The sequence below is a fragment of the Lissotriton vulgaris genome, chromosome 5, assembly GCF_964263255.1.
Source record: "Lissotriton vulgaris chromosome 5, aLisVul1.2, whole genome shotgun sequence".
Taxonomy (NCBI): Eukaryota; Metazoa; Chordata; class Amphibia; order Caudata; family Salamandridae; genus Lissotriton; species Lissotriton vulgaris.
The window spans coordinates 1,936,709,136-1,936,728,515 of NC_141693.1; the positions used below are offsets into that span (position 1 = coordinate 1,936,709,136).

At 42.5% G+C, this 19,380-nt stretch overlaps 1 protein-coding gene across 2 annotated transcripts in view; it reads left to right on the plus strand.

The window, feature by feature from the left end:
• SLC44A4 (solute carrier family 44 member 4) overlaps positions 1 to 19,380 on the plus strand; it is a 306,503-nt gene that overhangs the window by 242,457 nt on the left and 44,666 nt on the right. For both annotated transcript variants that reach the window (XM_086924585.1, XM_086924586.1), the window contains exons 10-13: positions 1,351 to 1,463; positions 10,128 to 10,250; positions 14,986 to 15,085; positions 18,274 to 18,366. In XM_086924585.1, coding sequence (XP_086780711.1) covers positions 1,351 to 1,463; positions 10,128 to 10,250; positions 14,986 to 15,085; positions 18,274 to 18,366 — 429 coding nt within the window. The remainder of the gene's footprint in view (positions 1 to 1,350; positions 1,464 to 10,127; positions 10,251 to 14,985; positions 15,086 to 18,273; positions 18,367 to 19,380) is intronic.

The following is a 19,380-nucleotide window of genomic DNA, read 5'->3' on the forward strand; positions in this document are numbered from 1 at the left end:
ACATTCTGGATTACAATGCTGTCACTTAGAACAACACAAAACTAACACTCTTTAAAGTAATTACAATGATGTCACTTAGAACAACACAAAACTAACACTCTTTAAAGTAATATCACACAAATGATAAATGAGAAGAAGATAACAACTTACTACAGACGGGCCCTTACATTTGTTTGGTAGAGGAATGGAAAAGTAAGATTTGAGTGAAGAAGGTAACCAAGAGTGGATCAGAGTAGGTGGATGGTAGCTGAACACAGAGTCAACCAGCTCGCCTGAGAACTATTGTTGGTCTAGGTCCGAGTTCCTGTATTTACAGAGGGTGGGAGGCAGGAGTCTTTTCTAGCTCTTCGAACCCGCAGATGTTGGTGCGTACTTGTATGTGGCACCACCAGCTTCATTCTTCAAGGAGCTCTTTCAACATACTCTAGATATGTGCAGGACAGATGGCCTGTGTCCCGGGTTGGCTCGAGGTTCCCATGTCTCAGCTCGACACACTCTTTCTTCCATTATTGTTTCTTTTGTCATTCCGGGAATTGGTCGGTAATACTCATCACACGAAAGTATTATGTGCTTGAGTGGGTGGCATTTATTTGCACTGGTTGGAAATGCCTGTGATATTGGGATGATTTGGAATTAAAGGAAGTTAACCCCTTGGATGCTTCGGGTGGCCCCCGGCCGTCCGACGTCACGATGGGCGTGTGCGGAGGACGGACGGGGGCCGTCCGAACCACGTCCACCTTTTATTTCACCCAGCTGCGGTTAAAGGGTTAAACTGTGGGACACATTGTTGCCCCCTCTCTACAGGCTCCTCTTTAAACACAAAGAACCTGATCTAATGGATGGTATGGTTGTTCCAGAGTCGCATAGCCTGTTCTCCAGCGATGAGCGGTGGGAAGTCCATTTTCTGGGGATGTTCCACCTGCTGAAGGTTCTTACCAGTCACTGCCTGTTTATTATAATGGGCTAGTTTCTGCTAGAGAGACCCCACTCACCCACCCATGGATGAATCTGTATTACCCCAGCCTGATAGAGGCTGTCTACCCCATCACCTTTAAAGAGGCAAACCCATGGAAGCTGCAGGGTAGGGAACTGACCTTGAAGCAGTAAATGCTGTGTAGTAGACAGAATATAGCTTTTTGGCTTGTGTAGTTTGTCCCGAAAGGGCCCTGCTGTGGGTTTGCTCTGGGCTCCTTCTATGGTCGCTTTTGAATCCAAAAAGTCCCTTTATAGGCAATGCTAGGTGGTCAAGGTAAGAGGTCTGTTAGGTATTTAATGCTAGTTCTCTGCTCTCAGATGTTGCGTAAAGTACCTCCAGCACTCAGCCAGATGTCACTTCCCTCTCTTCCTCAGCTGTCTGGTGATTGCAATGGTCCTCAGTCTTCTCTTCCTCATCCTGCTGCGGTTCATCGCTGGGATCCTCATCTGGATCCTGATCATTGGTGTCATCGGGGTCATCGGATATGGTGAGACATTATGAGTGCTTGCGTGTCCAGAGTGTGCGTATGATATGGTTGGTGTGTGGGAGGTTGTTAAGGCTTTGAGGATGGGCGGCCATGGTTTTTGGAAGACTAAACTCCATTATCTTCTTCCAAAACAGGTGGGTTGCTATGAGGGGTACAGTTTGTGTCAGTCTCATCTTCTCTACCATCATTGTTAAAGGTCTCTAGGGTGATGCATTAGTAGTCCAGATGATGAAAGCGGGATAGGGGAGAGTACTGTTGGATGGATGGAATAGAGTAAAAATAGTGAACGTGAAGAATGACAAAGTCAACATGCGTGGAAAGTATACCTTAAACTTGAGTAGACAGAATGTCATTGTATATATGCCTGGGTTGGATGCCATCATAGAAATGCATACAAAGAGTATCATTGTAAACCTGCATAGAAGGAAGCAAAATGTAAATATAAATTCAGAGAAAGCTACTATAAACATACATAGGTAGAATCCCACCATGAGCATTCTTAGGTAAAATGTCACCATAACTGTGCAAGCAAACAAGCCCTAAACATACAAAGGTATCATAACAGCAGAAATCTGCGATATAGGAATGTTTGTGGGAAGAATGGCTCCAACAACAGGGATAACAAGAATCCCATGACATCAGTGAGTGGAATCGTAATGTGGTCTCTAACAGGCATGTTCAAGCACCCGCCCACACATGCAAGCGATCTATATGTAAGGTAAGTGTGTCACTGCTTTCCAGGATTTCACTGCCTGTGACATCGTGGTTGATCACAAGATTGTAGACGCCAAGCAAGCAGTAAAGGGGGCTACAAACTCTGCATGACCAGCAGTAGGTTCATGTTTTCACTGGCACATTACTGTGGTACAACTGCAGGTTGGAGATTGGGTTGAGATGGTCAAGGTGGGCGGTAAGAATAACCGAGGAATTGATTTTGGGTACTGTCTTAGCTCTTGAAAAGAGCATTGCTATAGATAATGCCTGAAAAGTACTAAATCAATCTGCTAGGTGAGCAGCTGTGGTGTCACTCAAATCAGGATACATTCTCAAGATGGAGAAATCTCAGATCGAAAATCCATTGAAATACTGTGCCATGGACCTGATGATACAGGACATAGTAGAAATAATCTTACGACTGCTTGAGGATCAATTGTATTCCACGTCTGATTTAATTCCTACCATTTAAAATCTAGTTTCACAATTTCTAACATCTGCATTCGGATTCCAATTAGTCAGCATACCACAGCAAAGTAATTGCTGCAGTGATAGATCAAAAACCCATCGTGCATTTCGAAATAATAACCTGTCATGCTAATAGTGTCTCTGGAAATGTCAACACTACGATTCGATCCTTCATCTGACTGATGATTCAATCAAGACCATGCCCCTCCTTCCATGTTCTGATGGTCCACATTAAAGTGACTTGTGAAATAGAAACCTGGAAAACAAGGTTTCCTGTGAAAATAGGCACAGCCTGTCCTATACAGGCATTACAATGCAATGCCTTTAACACACATGCTTTACTATGCAATGCCTTTACCATGCATGTTATTACCACACATATACCTTTACCACACATGCCTTTACTCGCATTGGTAAGTATATATAGGGTAAGTGTGTGAATGTGTGTGGTAAGGGAGCTTTTAGGGTTTAGAGGTGGATAAAGGCATAGGGTGGTAAGGGTGTTTTTAGGATTTAGGAGTTGTAAGGGTATAGGGTGGTAAGGCTGTTTTTAGGGTTTAGGGATGGATAAGGACGTAAGGTTGCATGAATGTTTTTTTTTAGTTTAATGGTGTGTGGGGACATAGGCTGTGGGTAATGGCATAGGGTGGTAAGTGGTGTATATTTAGGGTTTAAGGGTCAGTAAGGGATTAGGGTTGAAAGGATGTACTAGGGTTCAGGGGTGGGTAAGGGCATAGGGTTGTAAGGATGTTTTAGGGTTTAAGGGTATAGGGTGGTAAGGTTATAAAAGGGGGACTGGTGGGTGCCCCTCCACAAAGAAAGAAAATATTGCTTGTTATAATATTGAATGTGTATACGTGCATATGTGTGTGTGTGTGTGTGTGTGTGTGTGTGTGTGTGTGTGTGTATATATATATATATATATATATATATATATATATATATATATATATATATATATATATATATATATAATTAGGGGGTTCACTTGCCTTATAAATACTTACCATTTTTTAAAAGTCATGCGTGGTAAAGGTATATGCACGGTAAATGCATGTGTTGTAATGTCATACAACCCATGGAGACTCGTATGAGAACTCATGATCCTTTCTTCCAGATTAACATCTGGGTTGATAGGGGTAGAACTGTTCTATAGGACTCGCATGGGCACAGGTGCCTGGCAACATATCCCAGCTGCTTCGGCTTACTCTGTTTAAGAGTAGTTTGTCACCCGATCTTGCTTCTCTGCATTTTGTTCTCTTTTTGATCTGTTGGTTCCCTGTTCCCCTAACACCCTCATAAATTCTTTCCTGGTTCCAATGCCTCCCTCCTTCATACCCTTCTTGTCTTCAGCATTACCTTCATCCAGCCTTGAGCTGAAGGAAATTTGACCAGTGTTCAGTCTATGCCATCTCTGGATGTGTTGTGTTATATTACGGTTGTTTATATTGTGCATGACTCACCCCCGAAGGGGTATCTCGGCGCAGTAACCTTCCAACAACAGTAAGCGTCACCGAAACATTGGCCAAAGCTAAAACAGTTCCGTTTTGAGTATCTTCCTAAATTTAAGATGAACCAGGCAGACACGTATATGAACTGGAGGGGCATTCCAGTAAAAGGGGGCCAGATAGGAGAACGCTCTACCCCCTCAACAAGACTTTTTAATTCAAGGGATTATAAGCAACATTTTTTTGCGTGATCATAAAACTCTTCAAGGACTATAAAAGATAAGCTTAGAGGCTAAATATTGAGGATCTTTCCCCATTCGGGCTTTATGTGTCGTACAGAAAACTTCAAAAATAAAATTCCTGCAAAATCGTAGCCAGTGTAAGGAGAGTAGAGAGGTACGGATGGAGACCACCAGGAGCATTACAAATAAGGGGGCTGCTTTATTTTGCACCACCTGTAGTCTCTTCAATTAGGACTCGTTTATAGAGGCAAATAAAGCATTGTCATAATCCAGGTGACTCATCACTAAGGCTTGGACTAGTATTTTCCTTGTTGACTGAGGAAGAAGTGGAAGAGCCGGTCTTAACAGACGTAACAGATGGATTCCTCGATTCCTCTCTTGTGTCTTCAGCTCTGGGTCTTCAGCCCTCCTAGTAATCCTAGGAGGGCTAGCCATGGTTATTCCCAGTTGTGGAAGAAGTAAGCAAATATGAGCTGGCTCTTGTTTCATATGTCAAATAAATACTAAAATAAATCCTGGATTTGTAAAGCACCGCAGATCACCCATGAGGGTCTCAAGGCGCTGAATTGTAGGCCTGGTGAAATTAAGAGATTTGCCCAAAATCACAGGATGTTGACGCCGATGCAGAGACTGGAACCTGATTCCTACCGGCTCAGAATGCAGCAGCTCAGGCCATTACACCAAATCCTCTCCTGGTTATTCACAAGAGTCTAGTATTACTGTTTATCAAGATTACAGAGTGGTTATTTCTGAGAGGCTGTTGTTCCAGGTAAGTTGAACCAGTGTCTCTACTGTCTTATCCCTCCCAAGGTTTCTAATCAATGTCAAATTAATCTGTACTTTGGTTCGAACATGAGGACGACTGTCGGCTCTACCCTTTGGGGATGTCATATAAACCCTAATCTTGACAGTTCTCTAGATTCAGACTTCTCCAATACATTTTCGCCGCCACCGGCCTTCTTGCCAGTATTCTTCTTCCTCTGCTCTCAGATCTCCTTCTCAAGAGCAGAGGGACCTCTGGGTTCTACTACCTACCATATCAGTCTCTTATATACCTCCTCAGGTACCTCAATCAGTGCAGCCTCCTTTACCAACTTTAATACCTCAATCTCCACATACTGAGGCTCCTGTGTCTCCACTTAAGCTTTTTAGCACACCTAGAAGATCTTGACCTCCAAGGAGATGCTCTACGAATCCTCACCATGAGAGACATCACCATTCAAGGTCCTCAAGTTATTGCTCTATTTACCACCGGCATTCAAGATCACATTGTTCAAGATCCGCTCACTGATCAAGGTCCTTTCATCGCACAAGATCTCTGTGACATACATGCTCTTCAGCGCTTTCTTCTCTTTCTAGTGTAAGACAATATTAGCCAACACTGTCTGACTCGCCTCGACTGAGGACTTTCACAACAGATAAGATAACAACTTTCAAGAAAGTCATGGTAAGAAGTACTACAAAACTTGACATACCCATCCCAACTATACAGATGAAGGCTTCAGATAACTTCAAAACCCTTCATCATCCTTCCACTGCAAGACCTTTCTTCCTTTGGTCTGTTCCTAACCGCAGTCCAGAGGATGCCCCACCAGAGCACCTGCTGACTAAATATAAGCCTCCAGAAAAAGGCATGTTGTCTTGTGAGCAGATTCTCCTTTAGATTCCACAATTGTCTCTAGTATGAGGAAATACTCAACTCTCTATCCTCAATGGAGCCTCCTGAAAAGGCGAGTAAGAAAATGGATGGAGTGCGGAGAAAGGACTTTGGCACATTTGCAACTGCCATGAAAATGGCGAGGTCTGTTGCCCTGCTTGGGCTTCATGACAGATCCCTGAAGGAGACTCTTAAGATAAACTCCTTCATGAGGACAGACAGGTCTTTTAAGAGGTGTTGCACTTGAGATGATGGTATCCAATCAAATAAGTAGTGCTGCTGCAGAGTCCGCTGATTTGGCTGCCCAATGATACGGTTAGGGAGTGACCTACCATTCTCTGCACCCAATCTCTTTAGAGCCCATCTGGACAATGAGATGCAGTGCATGGAGGCTCAAATGGAGACATTCAAAGATGTGGTGTTTGAGAACAAGGAAACAATACAGGAAACACCTGTACAAACCCTATGATCTGTGTTACCTGGTGGTTTATGCCCCTCAGGATAACTAGCTGTCTTGGAAGTCTGCAAAAGGAAGAGGCGGCCATCAAGCCCCAGCTGCCTCAGGAAAACCCGCCAAGTAGTGGCTCCCACTCACGGAGAAGCATCAACAATCATCTGGAAGAGTGGAAGAAAATAACAGAAGAAAGATGGGTGCTGAATATTGTGTAAAAATGTTAATCTCTGAGGTTTCATTATTCTTCTCCCTCAGTTGCTCCAAAGAAAATATCTCAATACCGGCAAAAGTTACTACAACTGGAGATGAAAACCCTTCTGATAAAAAAGGCACTGGAAATGGCGCACCGCTCCCAAAAACAAAAGAGGATATATTCCTGGGGTTCCAAAGCAGGGACCAAAGCCTGAATATCCTGATCAGCGATCAAAAAAACAGAAGTTTTGCATGTTAGCCTTGCATCAATTTTACCCACTACTCCACCTTTAGGACTGGATGAGTGCCAGAGAGCGAGCATCAGGATCCATATTTTTACAACACCATCATACAGAAACATCAGAAATTTCAAAGATTTCTGGTGGGAAATGTTCACTACTGTAGGGAAATGTGCCTTTTTCTGTATTGTCTCTCGGATTTTTGGCTTTTTCTGGACAGTATTTTTGCTGGCTTTAGAACTCTGAGCACTGCACCCCAAGCTAACCAGAAGTAAAGTGTCTTTCCTTCCCCGTTAAACATGGTTAAATTGACTTATTCCTGATTAGCACATTTTCTTTTCCAGGCATTCCCCTGACCAGGTAGAAGCAGTGAATTATCCATGTTCTATCACCTGAACAAAGAAATCTATCAATGGATATATTACTCTATCCTAGCTCTTTGCAGTGGCGCCATGTGTAAGAAATCCACCTTTTCTGCCTGGTCACCTCATATTGTTCACATTTTTCTGGACACTATTTTTGCTGACTTTAGTACTCTGTTCATTTTGCCCCTGTTAGCTTGGGGCAAAGTGTCTATTCTCCCTCTTTACAAATGGTTGAATTGGCTTATTCCTGACTAGAACATTTAACTTGCCTGGAATGCTGTAGTATTTGGTGTAGAAGATGCACACAGGGCCTGAAAGTTAAATGCTGCTTCTGGACTGCTACGCATATTGTGCTGTCCACTATAGTGGCAGCACAGACATGGCTTCAGTCCCATCTTGTGTAGCCTGACTAATGCAGTGTAAAAGCTTCAGTGCAACCAGTCACAATAAGCCTTCTTGACAGGTAAAGTTCTCCCTTTTAAACGTTAATACATCACCCCTAAGTAGGCCTTAAAGTTCACAAAGCAGGATGCATGGTATTTAAAAGTTGGACAGGTAGGAAATTAATATTACCATGTCCTGACACTGACAAGGTCCAAAAAACGATTGTCACTGTGGCAGGCCTCCCCGTCCTATGTAGAAAACCAGAGTACAGATTAAATGCTAATGCTGCAAACTGAGTAGAGGGGCCAGCTGGAAAAATATTAAAACCACTAAATAGATTTTTTGTTAAACATCCTAGTCAATGGGAAAGTCAGATTTTTTTATGAATATTAAGGAAAGAAAACTTGTCAAAAGTTACCCTTGAACTACCTGAGCTGTCAGAAAGTTAATTTGCATTAAGATTATCCTGTGCTAACTACCTGCCTGTTCTCAGCCTTGAATGAGGTGTGAAATTCCTCCCAGGAGCATGTAAAAGGCTGACCTTCGCCATCTGGCACACAACATTTTGGGCCTACACTAAAGCGTACAGGAACCACAGGAAAAAGTGCATTGGGTTGCCCCTGTGAACTTTTACCCATTGATTGGGGAGTGCCCAGCAGTTCTCCTCACGGGTAAAGCTGATGTCAGGCATAAATGTGGCACAACAAGGTGCCTCATCAAAACACTTTCCGGACCTATGAGAGGACAGACGAAGGGTGGACCTGAGAGGGTCCCAGAAGGACTGGATTACCTCTTGTTGTACCTAGGACACGAAGTGTCATCTCAGGGGTCAGTTGACTGATCTCTTGGGTCTTCTAACTTCGAGTCCTTTTTTTTTAAATGCCAAGCTCACCAGTGGCAAATTGACCTGGATTGAACTTTGCTATTGGCCTCTGCCTGATACCCTAAGGTGCTCCAAGTGCCCTCCTCTGAGGTCCTGAGAAGCTTTGGAAATGTAACCCTGTGGTCGTTGGCGCAGCAGAAGAAAGTTGGGAAACTTTGCGACCAGAGCTGTATTGCAGTAGGCCTCAAATTGCTCCTAGGTCCCTGTCTACCATGACCATTGACTATCATTGGCACTTCGTGCTTTTTGGTGCTATTTCTACTTAAGACTTTAAACATTCATATCTTTGGTTACCTTTATTGGATGTTATCATTGTGGTGTCATTTTGGGTATTATATATGACTCAAATTTTGGAGTCCAGTGTTGGATATTTATTGCTGAGTGTTTTGACTAAATTACTGTTTTAGTACTGCAGAAATACTCTAAACATGGCCCTAAGTTAAGCCTCTCTGCTCTGGTCTATAGTTACTAGGGGTTGAGCTCAGGTTCACTTAATGACTTTAAGGGTTAACCCTGACAATCGTTGTGAGTATTTTTTGTGTGGGGGCGATCACCTACCCCAAATATGAACCCAATTTCCTACAAATACCAGTACGGGCTCCTTCCTTTCGGTCTCAAATCTGCCTCACTAACGTGTTCATGGTACCTGGTGGGAGTCTCAGGAAGATGTATATTTCCCTGTACCCCTAATTACATGATTTTCTCTAAAATCATTCACAGCTCAGGAGGTCTAGCATCACGTCAGCAAAGCAATCTTTGTTCTTCAATGGTTAGGTGTCAGAGTAAATCACTCCAAGTCTACTATCAGGGAGCGGTTTTAGAGACGCAATCCGCAATAGTGTAATTTATTTAGGAGAGGCATTGATCAATCTATCGGATGTGTAAGAATCTTCCAAAGAGTAGACATCTGGCGGTCCCCCCAAACTCCTCCATATTTCTGGTATCAAGTGCCCCATTTCCAATCAGCCAGTCTCCCCACGAGCTGGAAATGTTTTGTACGAGGAAGAATGAATGTACTCCCCTCCCCTTAGGACAGCAAGCAGAGGCAGCCTTTTTGTCTAGAAAAGATTTTATTTGGAACTATCTCCTGATGCACAAGGGGTCAATACCTTTCCAACACAAGAGGAATTATAATGACCAGGACCAACAAACCCCCTGCAGCAGTGGAAGGGTGGAGAACGGAACTGCTTACGAGGGGGCCAACAATTCCGCTCAACCTGTAATTGAGTTTGCATTATTTAGTCCTTCTTTTACAGTCATTCCACAAGGCCAAGCTGTGTGCAAGCAGCCTCTTTTTTTTTTTTTACCATAACAGTAGTCTAAATATGTTGGATTTCGAATGTCCCTCACCTTAGAAAGTACTTGTTAGATGGAGGCAAGAACCGGAGTTGCAGAAGATGGGTTTTGTCTGTGCTGTCTCCCACAAAAGCGTAAAAGTATTAAGGCACTTAACCACCTAGAAAGTAGATGCAAGAAAGATTATTGTGTTTTGATGACACTCGTGGAGCGAGGGATCGAAGCAAAACTATTGCGGGTCTGGGGATTGCCTGGCGTGTGCAGAGTGACATGTGGCTGCACAGTGGGCTCTAAATGTTTTCACTTGTCTCCATTCCAACAGGTATTTACTACTGCTACATGGAGTACGCCACACTTAACCAGAAAGGGGCATCCATGCCTACTTTCCAGTTTACGACTGACGTCGCTGCATACCTTAAAGTCAAAGAGACCTGGCTGGCATTCTGTGAGTCTGAAAAATCTCAATGACTCTTTGTAAGAGCCTCACTGATCTGCATTGTTGTCAAAGGACCTTGTTTGGGTTATATATACTATAGGTAGTGTTATACTGTCCATGTAGATCATAGGGAGCGGATTGCTCTTGTGTGAGCTACAGGGCTTGTCCTACAGAAATGTCATGATACTGTGTGAGGTGCAGGAATTTGGGTCATGTCAGAGCTGCAGGATTGTCGTGCTCAGGTGTAAGATGGAGAAATGCCTTTGGCTGGTATGAGTTACAGAAAGTGAGCGACCCAAAAATACCCTTGAGGGCTTGGGTAGTTAAAATGAAAGGGTAAAGATGCCTTCAAGGGAATTTGTTTTATACGTATTTAGTAACTTGGATTCAATTTGCGAGGATGAATTAATAATCCTTTTTGAGAACCAATCGAATACTGTTGATTTATAATTCAATATAAACACTCTGTTTTGAAAGGACACAACATACAAACAAAGACACAAGGTGTATTGAAAAAATATATAGTTTTATCAAAAAATCATTAGAGTGAATAACTTCATATACAGATGAGTGAACAAACAAAAATTAGGCCTGTGGGTACACACATAAGTAAATTAATACGTGACTCAACAGAACCTAAAGAGCACCTATCCCAGAGCACATTGAATAAAACAAGACAGGGATAAGATGTATGGTCGACGTTTCGGTTTCCTAAGAGTTGATTGTAGAAACCATTCTCAGGACTGCTGTCAATTATGATCTGTATAGAGGTATTGTAATCTGGAAATAAAAATATTTACAGTTACAAAACTACACTGACTATATTCATTACACCTTGGTGACAAAACAAAAATACTAACGAAATTTACAATACAGTGACATGGAGAACTATACAACATAAGGAACATTGCGTACCTAGAGTTCATTTTCTTATAAAAACATTTCACTATTCACATATATACATGATGTTTAACTTAAACAAGACCTTGCATTAATCAAAAGATTGTTTCCACATTTTGTCATTAAATAGCAAGTCATTGAGTTGACATACAAGGGATTTATGGTACTGTAACTTTGTTGCTGTTACTCATTCAAAAGAGATAGCTTTTAGAGGTTCTGTATTTATCAAGATCCTATATTTCATCGAAATTTATAAGTACCTAATTGTGTCAATTTAGAGACTCATAATCATTCTTATCTCATTTATAGTCTGAGCATTTCCGTTTTCAATGTAGACAAAGGTAAAAAGAACATTTTAGTAGACAATTTCTTTAGGTTATCATGCGGACTGTGATGGCATAGGAAGGGACAAGATCTAATATCACAATAAAAAAGGTAAGGCTACAACCTCAAATCATGCTACATAGTTTGACTTTCTTGGGCCATTGAGATACTGACGCTTTGATACTACTTACTATCTTCTAGATTATCGTCATATGATTACTTGAATACCAGCCATGATACTTACGTTCTACATATGTTAAGATCAGACACGATTTTTTCCTGCATCCTTAGCAGATTGGGTCTGATTTGGAGTTAAGACTTTACTCAAGACATGAATGACTGACAGGTATGTCATTGAATCATATGATAGGTATTTTAACCAGCCTTATAAATTGGCGGTTTCAATATCTTCGATCTTTTATGTTTCAGTTAATCAAGAGAAGATATACTTCAGTAAGTTACCTTAACACAGTGTAACCTACGAAACGTACCTAACGTAAAGAAGGTACAAAATACATCAAATAGGTAAATCACTGTCAAATTTTATTTTTGAATTGAAATTGAGTTATCCCATATACTATCCATGATACCTAGACTCAGGTAACCTTTTTTATTGTGATATTAGATCTTGTCCCTTCCTATGCCATCACAGTCCAATAGCTGTAGCGAAGTTATTGCTAATTGATATATATTCAATATGGTTTCATATAACTTCCGCATGATAACCTAAAGAAATTGTCTACTAAAATGTTCTTTTTACCTTTGTCTACATTGAAAACGGAAATGCTCAGACTATAAATCATAAGAATGATTATGAGTCTCTAAATTGGCACAATTAGGTGCTTATACATTTCGATGAAATATAGGATATTGATAAATACAGAACCTCTAAAAGCTATCTCTTTTGAATGAGTAACAGCAACAAAGTTACAGTACCATAAATCCCTTGTATGTCAACTCAATGACTTACTATTTAATGACAAAATGTGGAAACAATCTTTTGATTTATGCAAGGTCTTGTTTAAGTTAAACATCATGTATATATGTGAATAGTGAAATGTTTTTATAAGAAAATGAACTCTAGGTCCGCAATGTTCCTTATGTTGTATAGTTCTCCATGTCACTGTATTGTAAATGTCGTTAGTATTTTTGTTTTGTCACCAAGGTGTAATGAATATAGTCAGTGTAGTTTTGTAACTGTAAATATTTTTATTTTCAGATTACAATACCTCTATACAGATCATAATTGTCAGCAGTCCTGAGGATGGGTTCTACAATTAACTCTTAGGAAACCGAAACGTCGACCGTACATCTTATCCCTGTCTTGTTTTATTCAATGTGCTCTGGGATAGGTGCTCTTTAGGTTCTGTTGAGTCACGTATTAATTTAATTATGTGTGTACCCACAGGCCTAATTTTTGTTTGTTCACTCATCTGTATATGAAGTTATTCACTCTAATGATTTTTTGATAAAACTATATATTTTTTCAATACACCTCGTGTCTTTGTTTGTATGTTGTGTCCTTTCAAAACAGAGTGTTTATATTGAATTATAAATCAACAGTATTCGATTCGTTCTCAAAAAGGATTATTAATTCATCCTCGCAAATTGAATCTAAGTTACTAAATACGTATAAAACAAATTCCCTTGAAGGCATCTTTACCCTTTCATTTGTCTGGTATGAGCTGCAAGAATGCCATGATCTGGTGTGATCTACAGGATTGCAATGACCTGATTTGACCTGTGGGGAGTCACCTGGCCAGATGTGAGCTGCGCGAATGGCCTGATCTGGTGTGAAACGCAGGAATTTATCATCCGGTGTGAGGCGGAGGAGTGCCCTGATTTACTATGAGATGAAGAAGTTCACTATCAGGTGTGAGATGCAGACGATTATAATCAGGTGAGGTGGAGGAAATTCCTGGTGAATTTACTATAAGGTGTGAGGTGGATGAATGCCTGGATCTGGTGTAAGTTGCAGGAAGTTACTATCAAGCGTGAGGTGGAGTAGTGTCCGGATCTGGTGTGCGATGCAGGAATTCACTGATATGGTGTGAGCTGCAGGAACTTACAAGCCGGTATAAAGTTGACGAATGCCCTAATGTGAGGTACAGGAATTTAACAACAGGCGAGAGGTTGAAGAATGTGTGAGCTGCATGAATGTGCCATCAGGTGTGAGATGGACACGTGCCATGGTCTGGTGTGAGATGCAGTTATGCCCTAATGGGGTTCCGTTAGAACCGGACAGGAGAGTGGAGTGAAGGTTTGTGATACAATCCTTCGTACTAAGGAGAGCTGATGTGAGGTCTGCAAGTCTTGTTCTGTTTAGGATCAGAATAGGCAGTTATAAAGATGTTGCAACTCTTACTATTTTAGATGAGAAACCCCGAATGTAAATACAGTTCTGAGTTCTCTAGTTACTGTGACCTTTCTAGTAGGTTCAATGGTTATAGAGAGATGGCACTCTTAGGACCTTAGTTACTGGACTGACACTATGTCTGAGCTAAGGAGTGGATGGTCGTGGGCATCACAGTAGGCATAGGGCAGATGCAAGTTCCCTGATGATCATAGTTATCATGAATGAGAGTTGGCCAACTGAGAGTTTTTGATGTCTGTTGTACTCATACTGGAAACGGGGAAATGCGAGTCGCCTGATGACAATGGTTGTTATACTTGGGGAGTAGGCCAGATGCAAGTTGTCTTATAGCTACAGTGCTCATGCTGCAGTCGGCCAAATTAAAATTTCTAATGGCCTTTGGTTTGGTACTAGTAAACAATCTGAACTTTGCTTTCTGTGAGCCATGGGCTTTGAAACGTGAAAAAAGGTCAGGTGCAATGTCGCTGATGACCATTAGTTTTCATGCTGAAGTTAAATCTCTGGCCTCCATATGTTTGGGAATGTGGGTAGATGAGAGGTCTGGCTTATTCCTTTTAAAAGGAATAAGAGAGATATTGGTGCTACAAATGTCCAGTTTTTGGAATAGAAATGGCCAAGATGCAAGTTCTTTGACTGGGGTAAGACATAGACCTGAACTGAGGAATCTGACGGGCATTGGTTTTGTAAGGGTTCCACTTTAACACCTTGGCTGCTATGGGTTTTCCCCTCCTGTGCTTATTTGTGAGCTTTCCCATTATACTTGACGAGCTGAGCTCGTCATCAGCACAGCTCAACTGTGCCTCATGACGAGCTGAGCTCGTCATGAGCAGGGAAGGGGTTAAGAATAAATCTTAGGTTCATTCCTTGTCAACCGCGTGCTTTAGATTGTCAAGATTTTAATGGAGTATACTGCAGATGCTGGAGCCCCGAATGACATGTGTTTTGGAATGGCAATGTTCCTGAGGGGAGTCTTGTGGCAGGCATAATATCTACAAGGGACATAGGTTAGAACTGAGCTCGATTTGAAGCGGGAATGGCCAGATGTGAGTTTTTCATGAATCATCTTAGGGTTTAGTAGACGAATACCCCGGGGCCTTGTCTCTCTCACCGTATTTGAGTTGATTCATGTCGTTTTCCTGCCAACAGTGATCATTTTGGCTGTGATTGAAGTAATCCTCCTCCTGCTGCTTCTCTTCCTCCGCAAGAGAATCCTCATCGCCATCGCCTTGATCAAGGAAGCTAGCAAGTAAGTAGTGATGGACTACCCTGCAGCCGCACAGCTCTCTTCTTTCCTTCTCTCTAGGTGTGCTGTGTTCGCATGCCTGGTGCTGATGTCTGCCGCGGGGGCAGATGCACCATCATGGGTGCCTTTCTCTTTGTCCATTGGGTCGCAGCCCTCTTAACCTGAGGTTGAAGAGGCTTAGTATTTAAGGTCTGGTTTATTGTAAACATCCGGCTACATGTCCTGCTTTCAGCCCTGTCCCAGGCTTGACCCCCACCCCCGCAAGCACCACGTGGCAGCCTGCTTTTGTACACAAGAGCTCACCATATCTGTAAAACAATGGAAAAGGGTACACACGAATCGGTTCCATGAGTGTAGCTCACCCCCCACAGTCTCAAAGGGTAGCTTGGTATCTCAAACCAGTGTGGGCGCTGTATTAGGTCTCATGTTTGGCGAATATTGTTTGATTTTTCATTTCTTCTGGCTGTTACGGAGGCTCTCCGTTTTTGATGGAAAACATTTACAAGTTGGTAGTAGATAAATAAATAAATAAGTAATATAGTGAATAAGTAATTCATCTTCCTGGTTTGTGCAGGAAGAGCATCAATCTTACCTCTAATGCTTCTTCTTTAACTTGTTTTAATGTCAAAGCTCTTTGTTATCTTGGCCTCTCTTCTTGATTCCTTTACTCATCCTTGTCTTTTGCTCAGTTGGGCTTCACATTGCACTGTTGGATTGTCCCAAGCCTGGACCACTCACTGATTTCCTCTGCCTGAATTCTTGTTCACATGCAGTGCGGTGACTTCTTGTCTGACCACATCCCTACTTTCTTCTGCATCTACTGATATCAGGAGGTTTATGTGGTTTCCAGTACATGGCCTCTCCTCTTAGCCAATAGCAGTACTAATCTATGAATCTACATGCTGCTTTTTGACTCTTAGGTCATGGCATCAGGTCTATGAGAAATGCCTTCATGGTGGTGGTTTGTTTTCCAGTTACCTTTGTGTGTATTGTGGTCATGAGTTTCCATACTCCATTATGACCTGGCATGACCATTGTATGTGCCAAAAAACTGCTCTTTCATTTCCCCTGTTGGACATACAGCTGAAAGCAGTGAATACATCTCTGAGGTAAGATGCGTCCTCTGTGGCATATTAAAAGGAGGGAGCTCAAATCTGGCATTCCAAGATACTTTTGAGGTATATATATATATAGGTATAATCCTAGACCTCTGATTCATTATCAAGGTCTCTCGACCATTGTTTTCTCATTTAATTCAACTCACTTTTATTTATTTTCATATCAAATCTATCATAATGTTCTATATTTCCATAAACATATGTAGTGCAGTTGGACTGGTAAATCAGCAAAGTAACATAGGACCCTTGGTAGGACCACCATCGTCAACGGTGCTGTTCTGCCAATAGCCGTGAGTGGTAGGGTCTTCCTCGAACAGAAGCTGTCCTGACTTCCTTTGTTGCCCTCAATGATATCCCACTACTTCTTGATTATCTGCACCCCAGATATCAAACATGTTGGGCTCCCATATTAATGGGTGATTAAATATGGAGGTGATCTCAATGTCAGACTTTGGGTTTATTGGAAAGATAGTCTACTTAGGCCAATTTGCTTTGAAGACTAAAAGTCCTCCATATTCTTCTAGGTCATTAATAGATGGAATTAATCCTGTCTGTACATTAATTCTAATCATCTTCTGCATGACTACCAGTCTGGCTTTAGATCACGCTTCAGCCTGGAGTCTGCTAACTTACACATTGTAGAAGATCCCTCCCTCACCACAGATGAAGATGACCCCCGCCTCCTGATATTGCTGGACCTCTCAGTTGCCTTTGACACAGTCGCTCATCTCCCCAACATACGCTCTGGAGTCTCAAATGGATTCACTGGCAATACCCTTCCCTGGTTCTCCTCCTCCCTTTGCAACCAACACATGTTTGTTCACATGAGCCCCTCCAGGTCCCAAAAGATCCCCGACACCTCAGTGGCGGCTTCTACGTTAAGGTGGAGGAGCGTTGCCCCACAGGAAAAATAAAATTATAATAACACTGTTATCATCATTTTATTTTTCCGTAAGTACTCTGTAGGGGCGGAGCGGAGCTGGGCTACCAACACAGCAGAGGGAAGAGTGGTGGGCACTTTCTAAGTGCGCATGACGGTTTGGCCAGCCGTCTTTGACCGACCAAACAGTCATGCACACTTAGCATGTTCTCCACCAGGCTGTATTGTACAGCCTGGGTGGAGAACATGCACAGGCTCCCACTCCCTGTCTGAGCGCCAAACCACGGCACTCAGACCAATCACAGTGCCGCTTTAATGCTGGGCACATTGGTGATTGGCTTTGACTTAACTCCAAGCCATTTGAATTCACCATGGACACCAACCATAGTCTTCAAGGAACGGATTGGCAAATAAATAAAGATAGCCTGGTACCAGCACTTTTCTAAAGAACTTCAAACTGTATCTTCCAGAAAGCGACATGAGAACTGCTGTTAAAGCCCTTGTGCTCTTGTGGCGGTATTGGCCTTCTCCATGTCCTCCAAAACTCCACACTTACGGCCCTTATTGGCATTCTACATACAGCAGCACATCTCATCCAGGGCCTGAGGAAATATGGTCATGTCACCCCCATCCTGATGGAACTCCATTGACTTGCTTTGCCGGCCCGCACCATCTTCAAAACCAGCTGCATTATTTACAAAGCCATCACAACCAGCATCACTGCTCATCTTGTAGACCAGGTCACCATCTCTGCTGCAGCCAACCTTCTGCATTATTGTTCCCTCACAAAAATGACGCAATGAGTCAGTCAGGTCAGTGTTTCAAATGCTAGTTCCTTGCAACGTTTCAAGGCAATTAATAGGGATAGTTGGGGCCTGGTAGTTTAGGCTTTCTGGGAATATGGGGGAGCTGAAACACTAAATGTTGTAAAGGTAGGACCAAGTGCTGGATTAGTATTGCGAAAGGGTAACCCCGCCCGCCCCTTCCCCCCCCTCTCCCGTTGAAGATCTGGCTTTTCGGTTAAACAATCTACCATTGTCGGTCTACTGCTGCTGTCCTAGCACCTTCTCCTGCATGGTGTACCCACTGAGGAACTATTCCTTGATGTACTTTGTTTCTCACAAATGCCTTGATGCTCTCTGCTTCTCACGGATGTCTGCTTCTCACTCCTGTACATTTCTTCTTTCCTGCAGGGCGATTGGCCACATCATGTCTTCTCTCCTGTATCCGCTGTTCACCTTCGTCCTGCTGGTCATCTGCGTGGCCTACTGGGGCATCACCGCTCTGTATCCTTTAACCAATCAGGACTGGGAATCAGGACCAATCAGGCCTGGGAATCAGGGAATCAGAATCTAGAATTGTTGTGTTGATGCAGAAGAAGGATCTTTGTGCCATGGACGTTATGCTCATTTTCTGTCTGGACTATAGTATTGTCCGGGTTCACTTTTTTGCTAACAGAGCATTGTAGAGCCTCCTCATCCCCTCGCCCCCCCCCCCACATATGAAACCTTTTCATTTACCCGTAGATACCTCCTCAGCATACCCAGGGTCAGGGACAGGCGCCTTGGCATTGCATTGGACCCTGATATGCACCGTCTACGCCTTGTGTGTGGTGGTGCACAGTCCTGCAGGGAGAAACTGGTCCTTTCACCGACGAAATTCCCAAGTTGGTGCTGCCTTGCTCTCTCACTCTTCCTCTGTGATGGAGAGGGGTTTGGCAGTCACTCTTGCGAGATGCTGGAGGTCTGCACTTTCCCACATGTTTATTTTTTATCAAAGTTACTGTCTCGTTACAGAAAACCCTGGTAATAAAAAAGGGATATTGTCTGTTTTTGCGATTTCTGAGCCAATATAGGGAGCTTGTACCCAGCATGGGTATTTCCGGCCCATCCATGACCACCTTATGTGTAAACTCCATTTTGTTCAGCATTGCACCTAGGATCAGACAGGCTAGATTTAATATTTCAAACAACAGTTTAAGCACTATTGCTCATCAGAATCTTACCTGTCTAGTCCTCTATTGACGCAGGATTATGTGTTATATGTGTATGTTGCAAAGGGGGCTTTGATAGGTCCTTTCCATGAAATGCTACTGAATAATAATTTTAAATCCGGTTTTAGATTGTAAATCACGTCTACAACAATTGTACTTAAAAAACTGTAAACTTTGACTAAAAGCACATTTGGTAGAGCTTGGTCACCAGGCCTCTCCTGCTCCAGGGTTGAAAAATGCCAACTGTCAAGAGTTAAACAGGCATTAGCAAATCCAATTGGTCTGGACTACTTTGCCAACTAAAGTT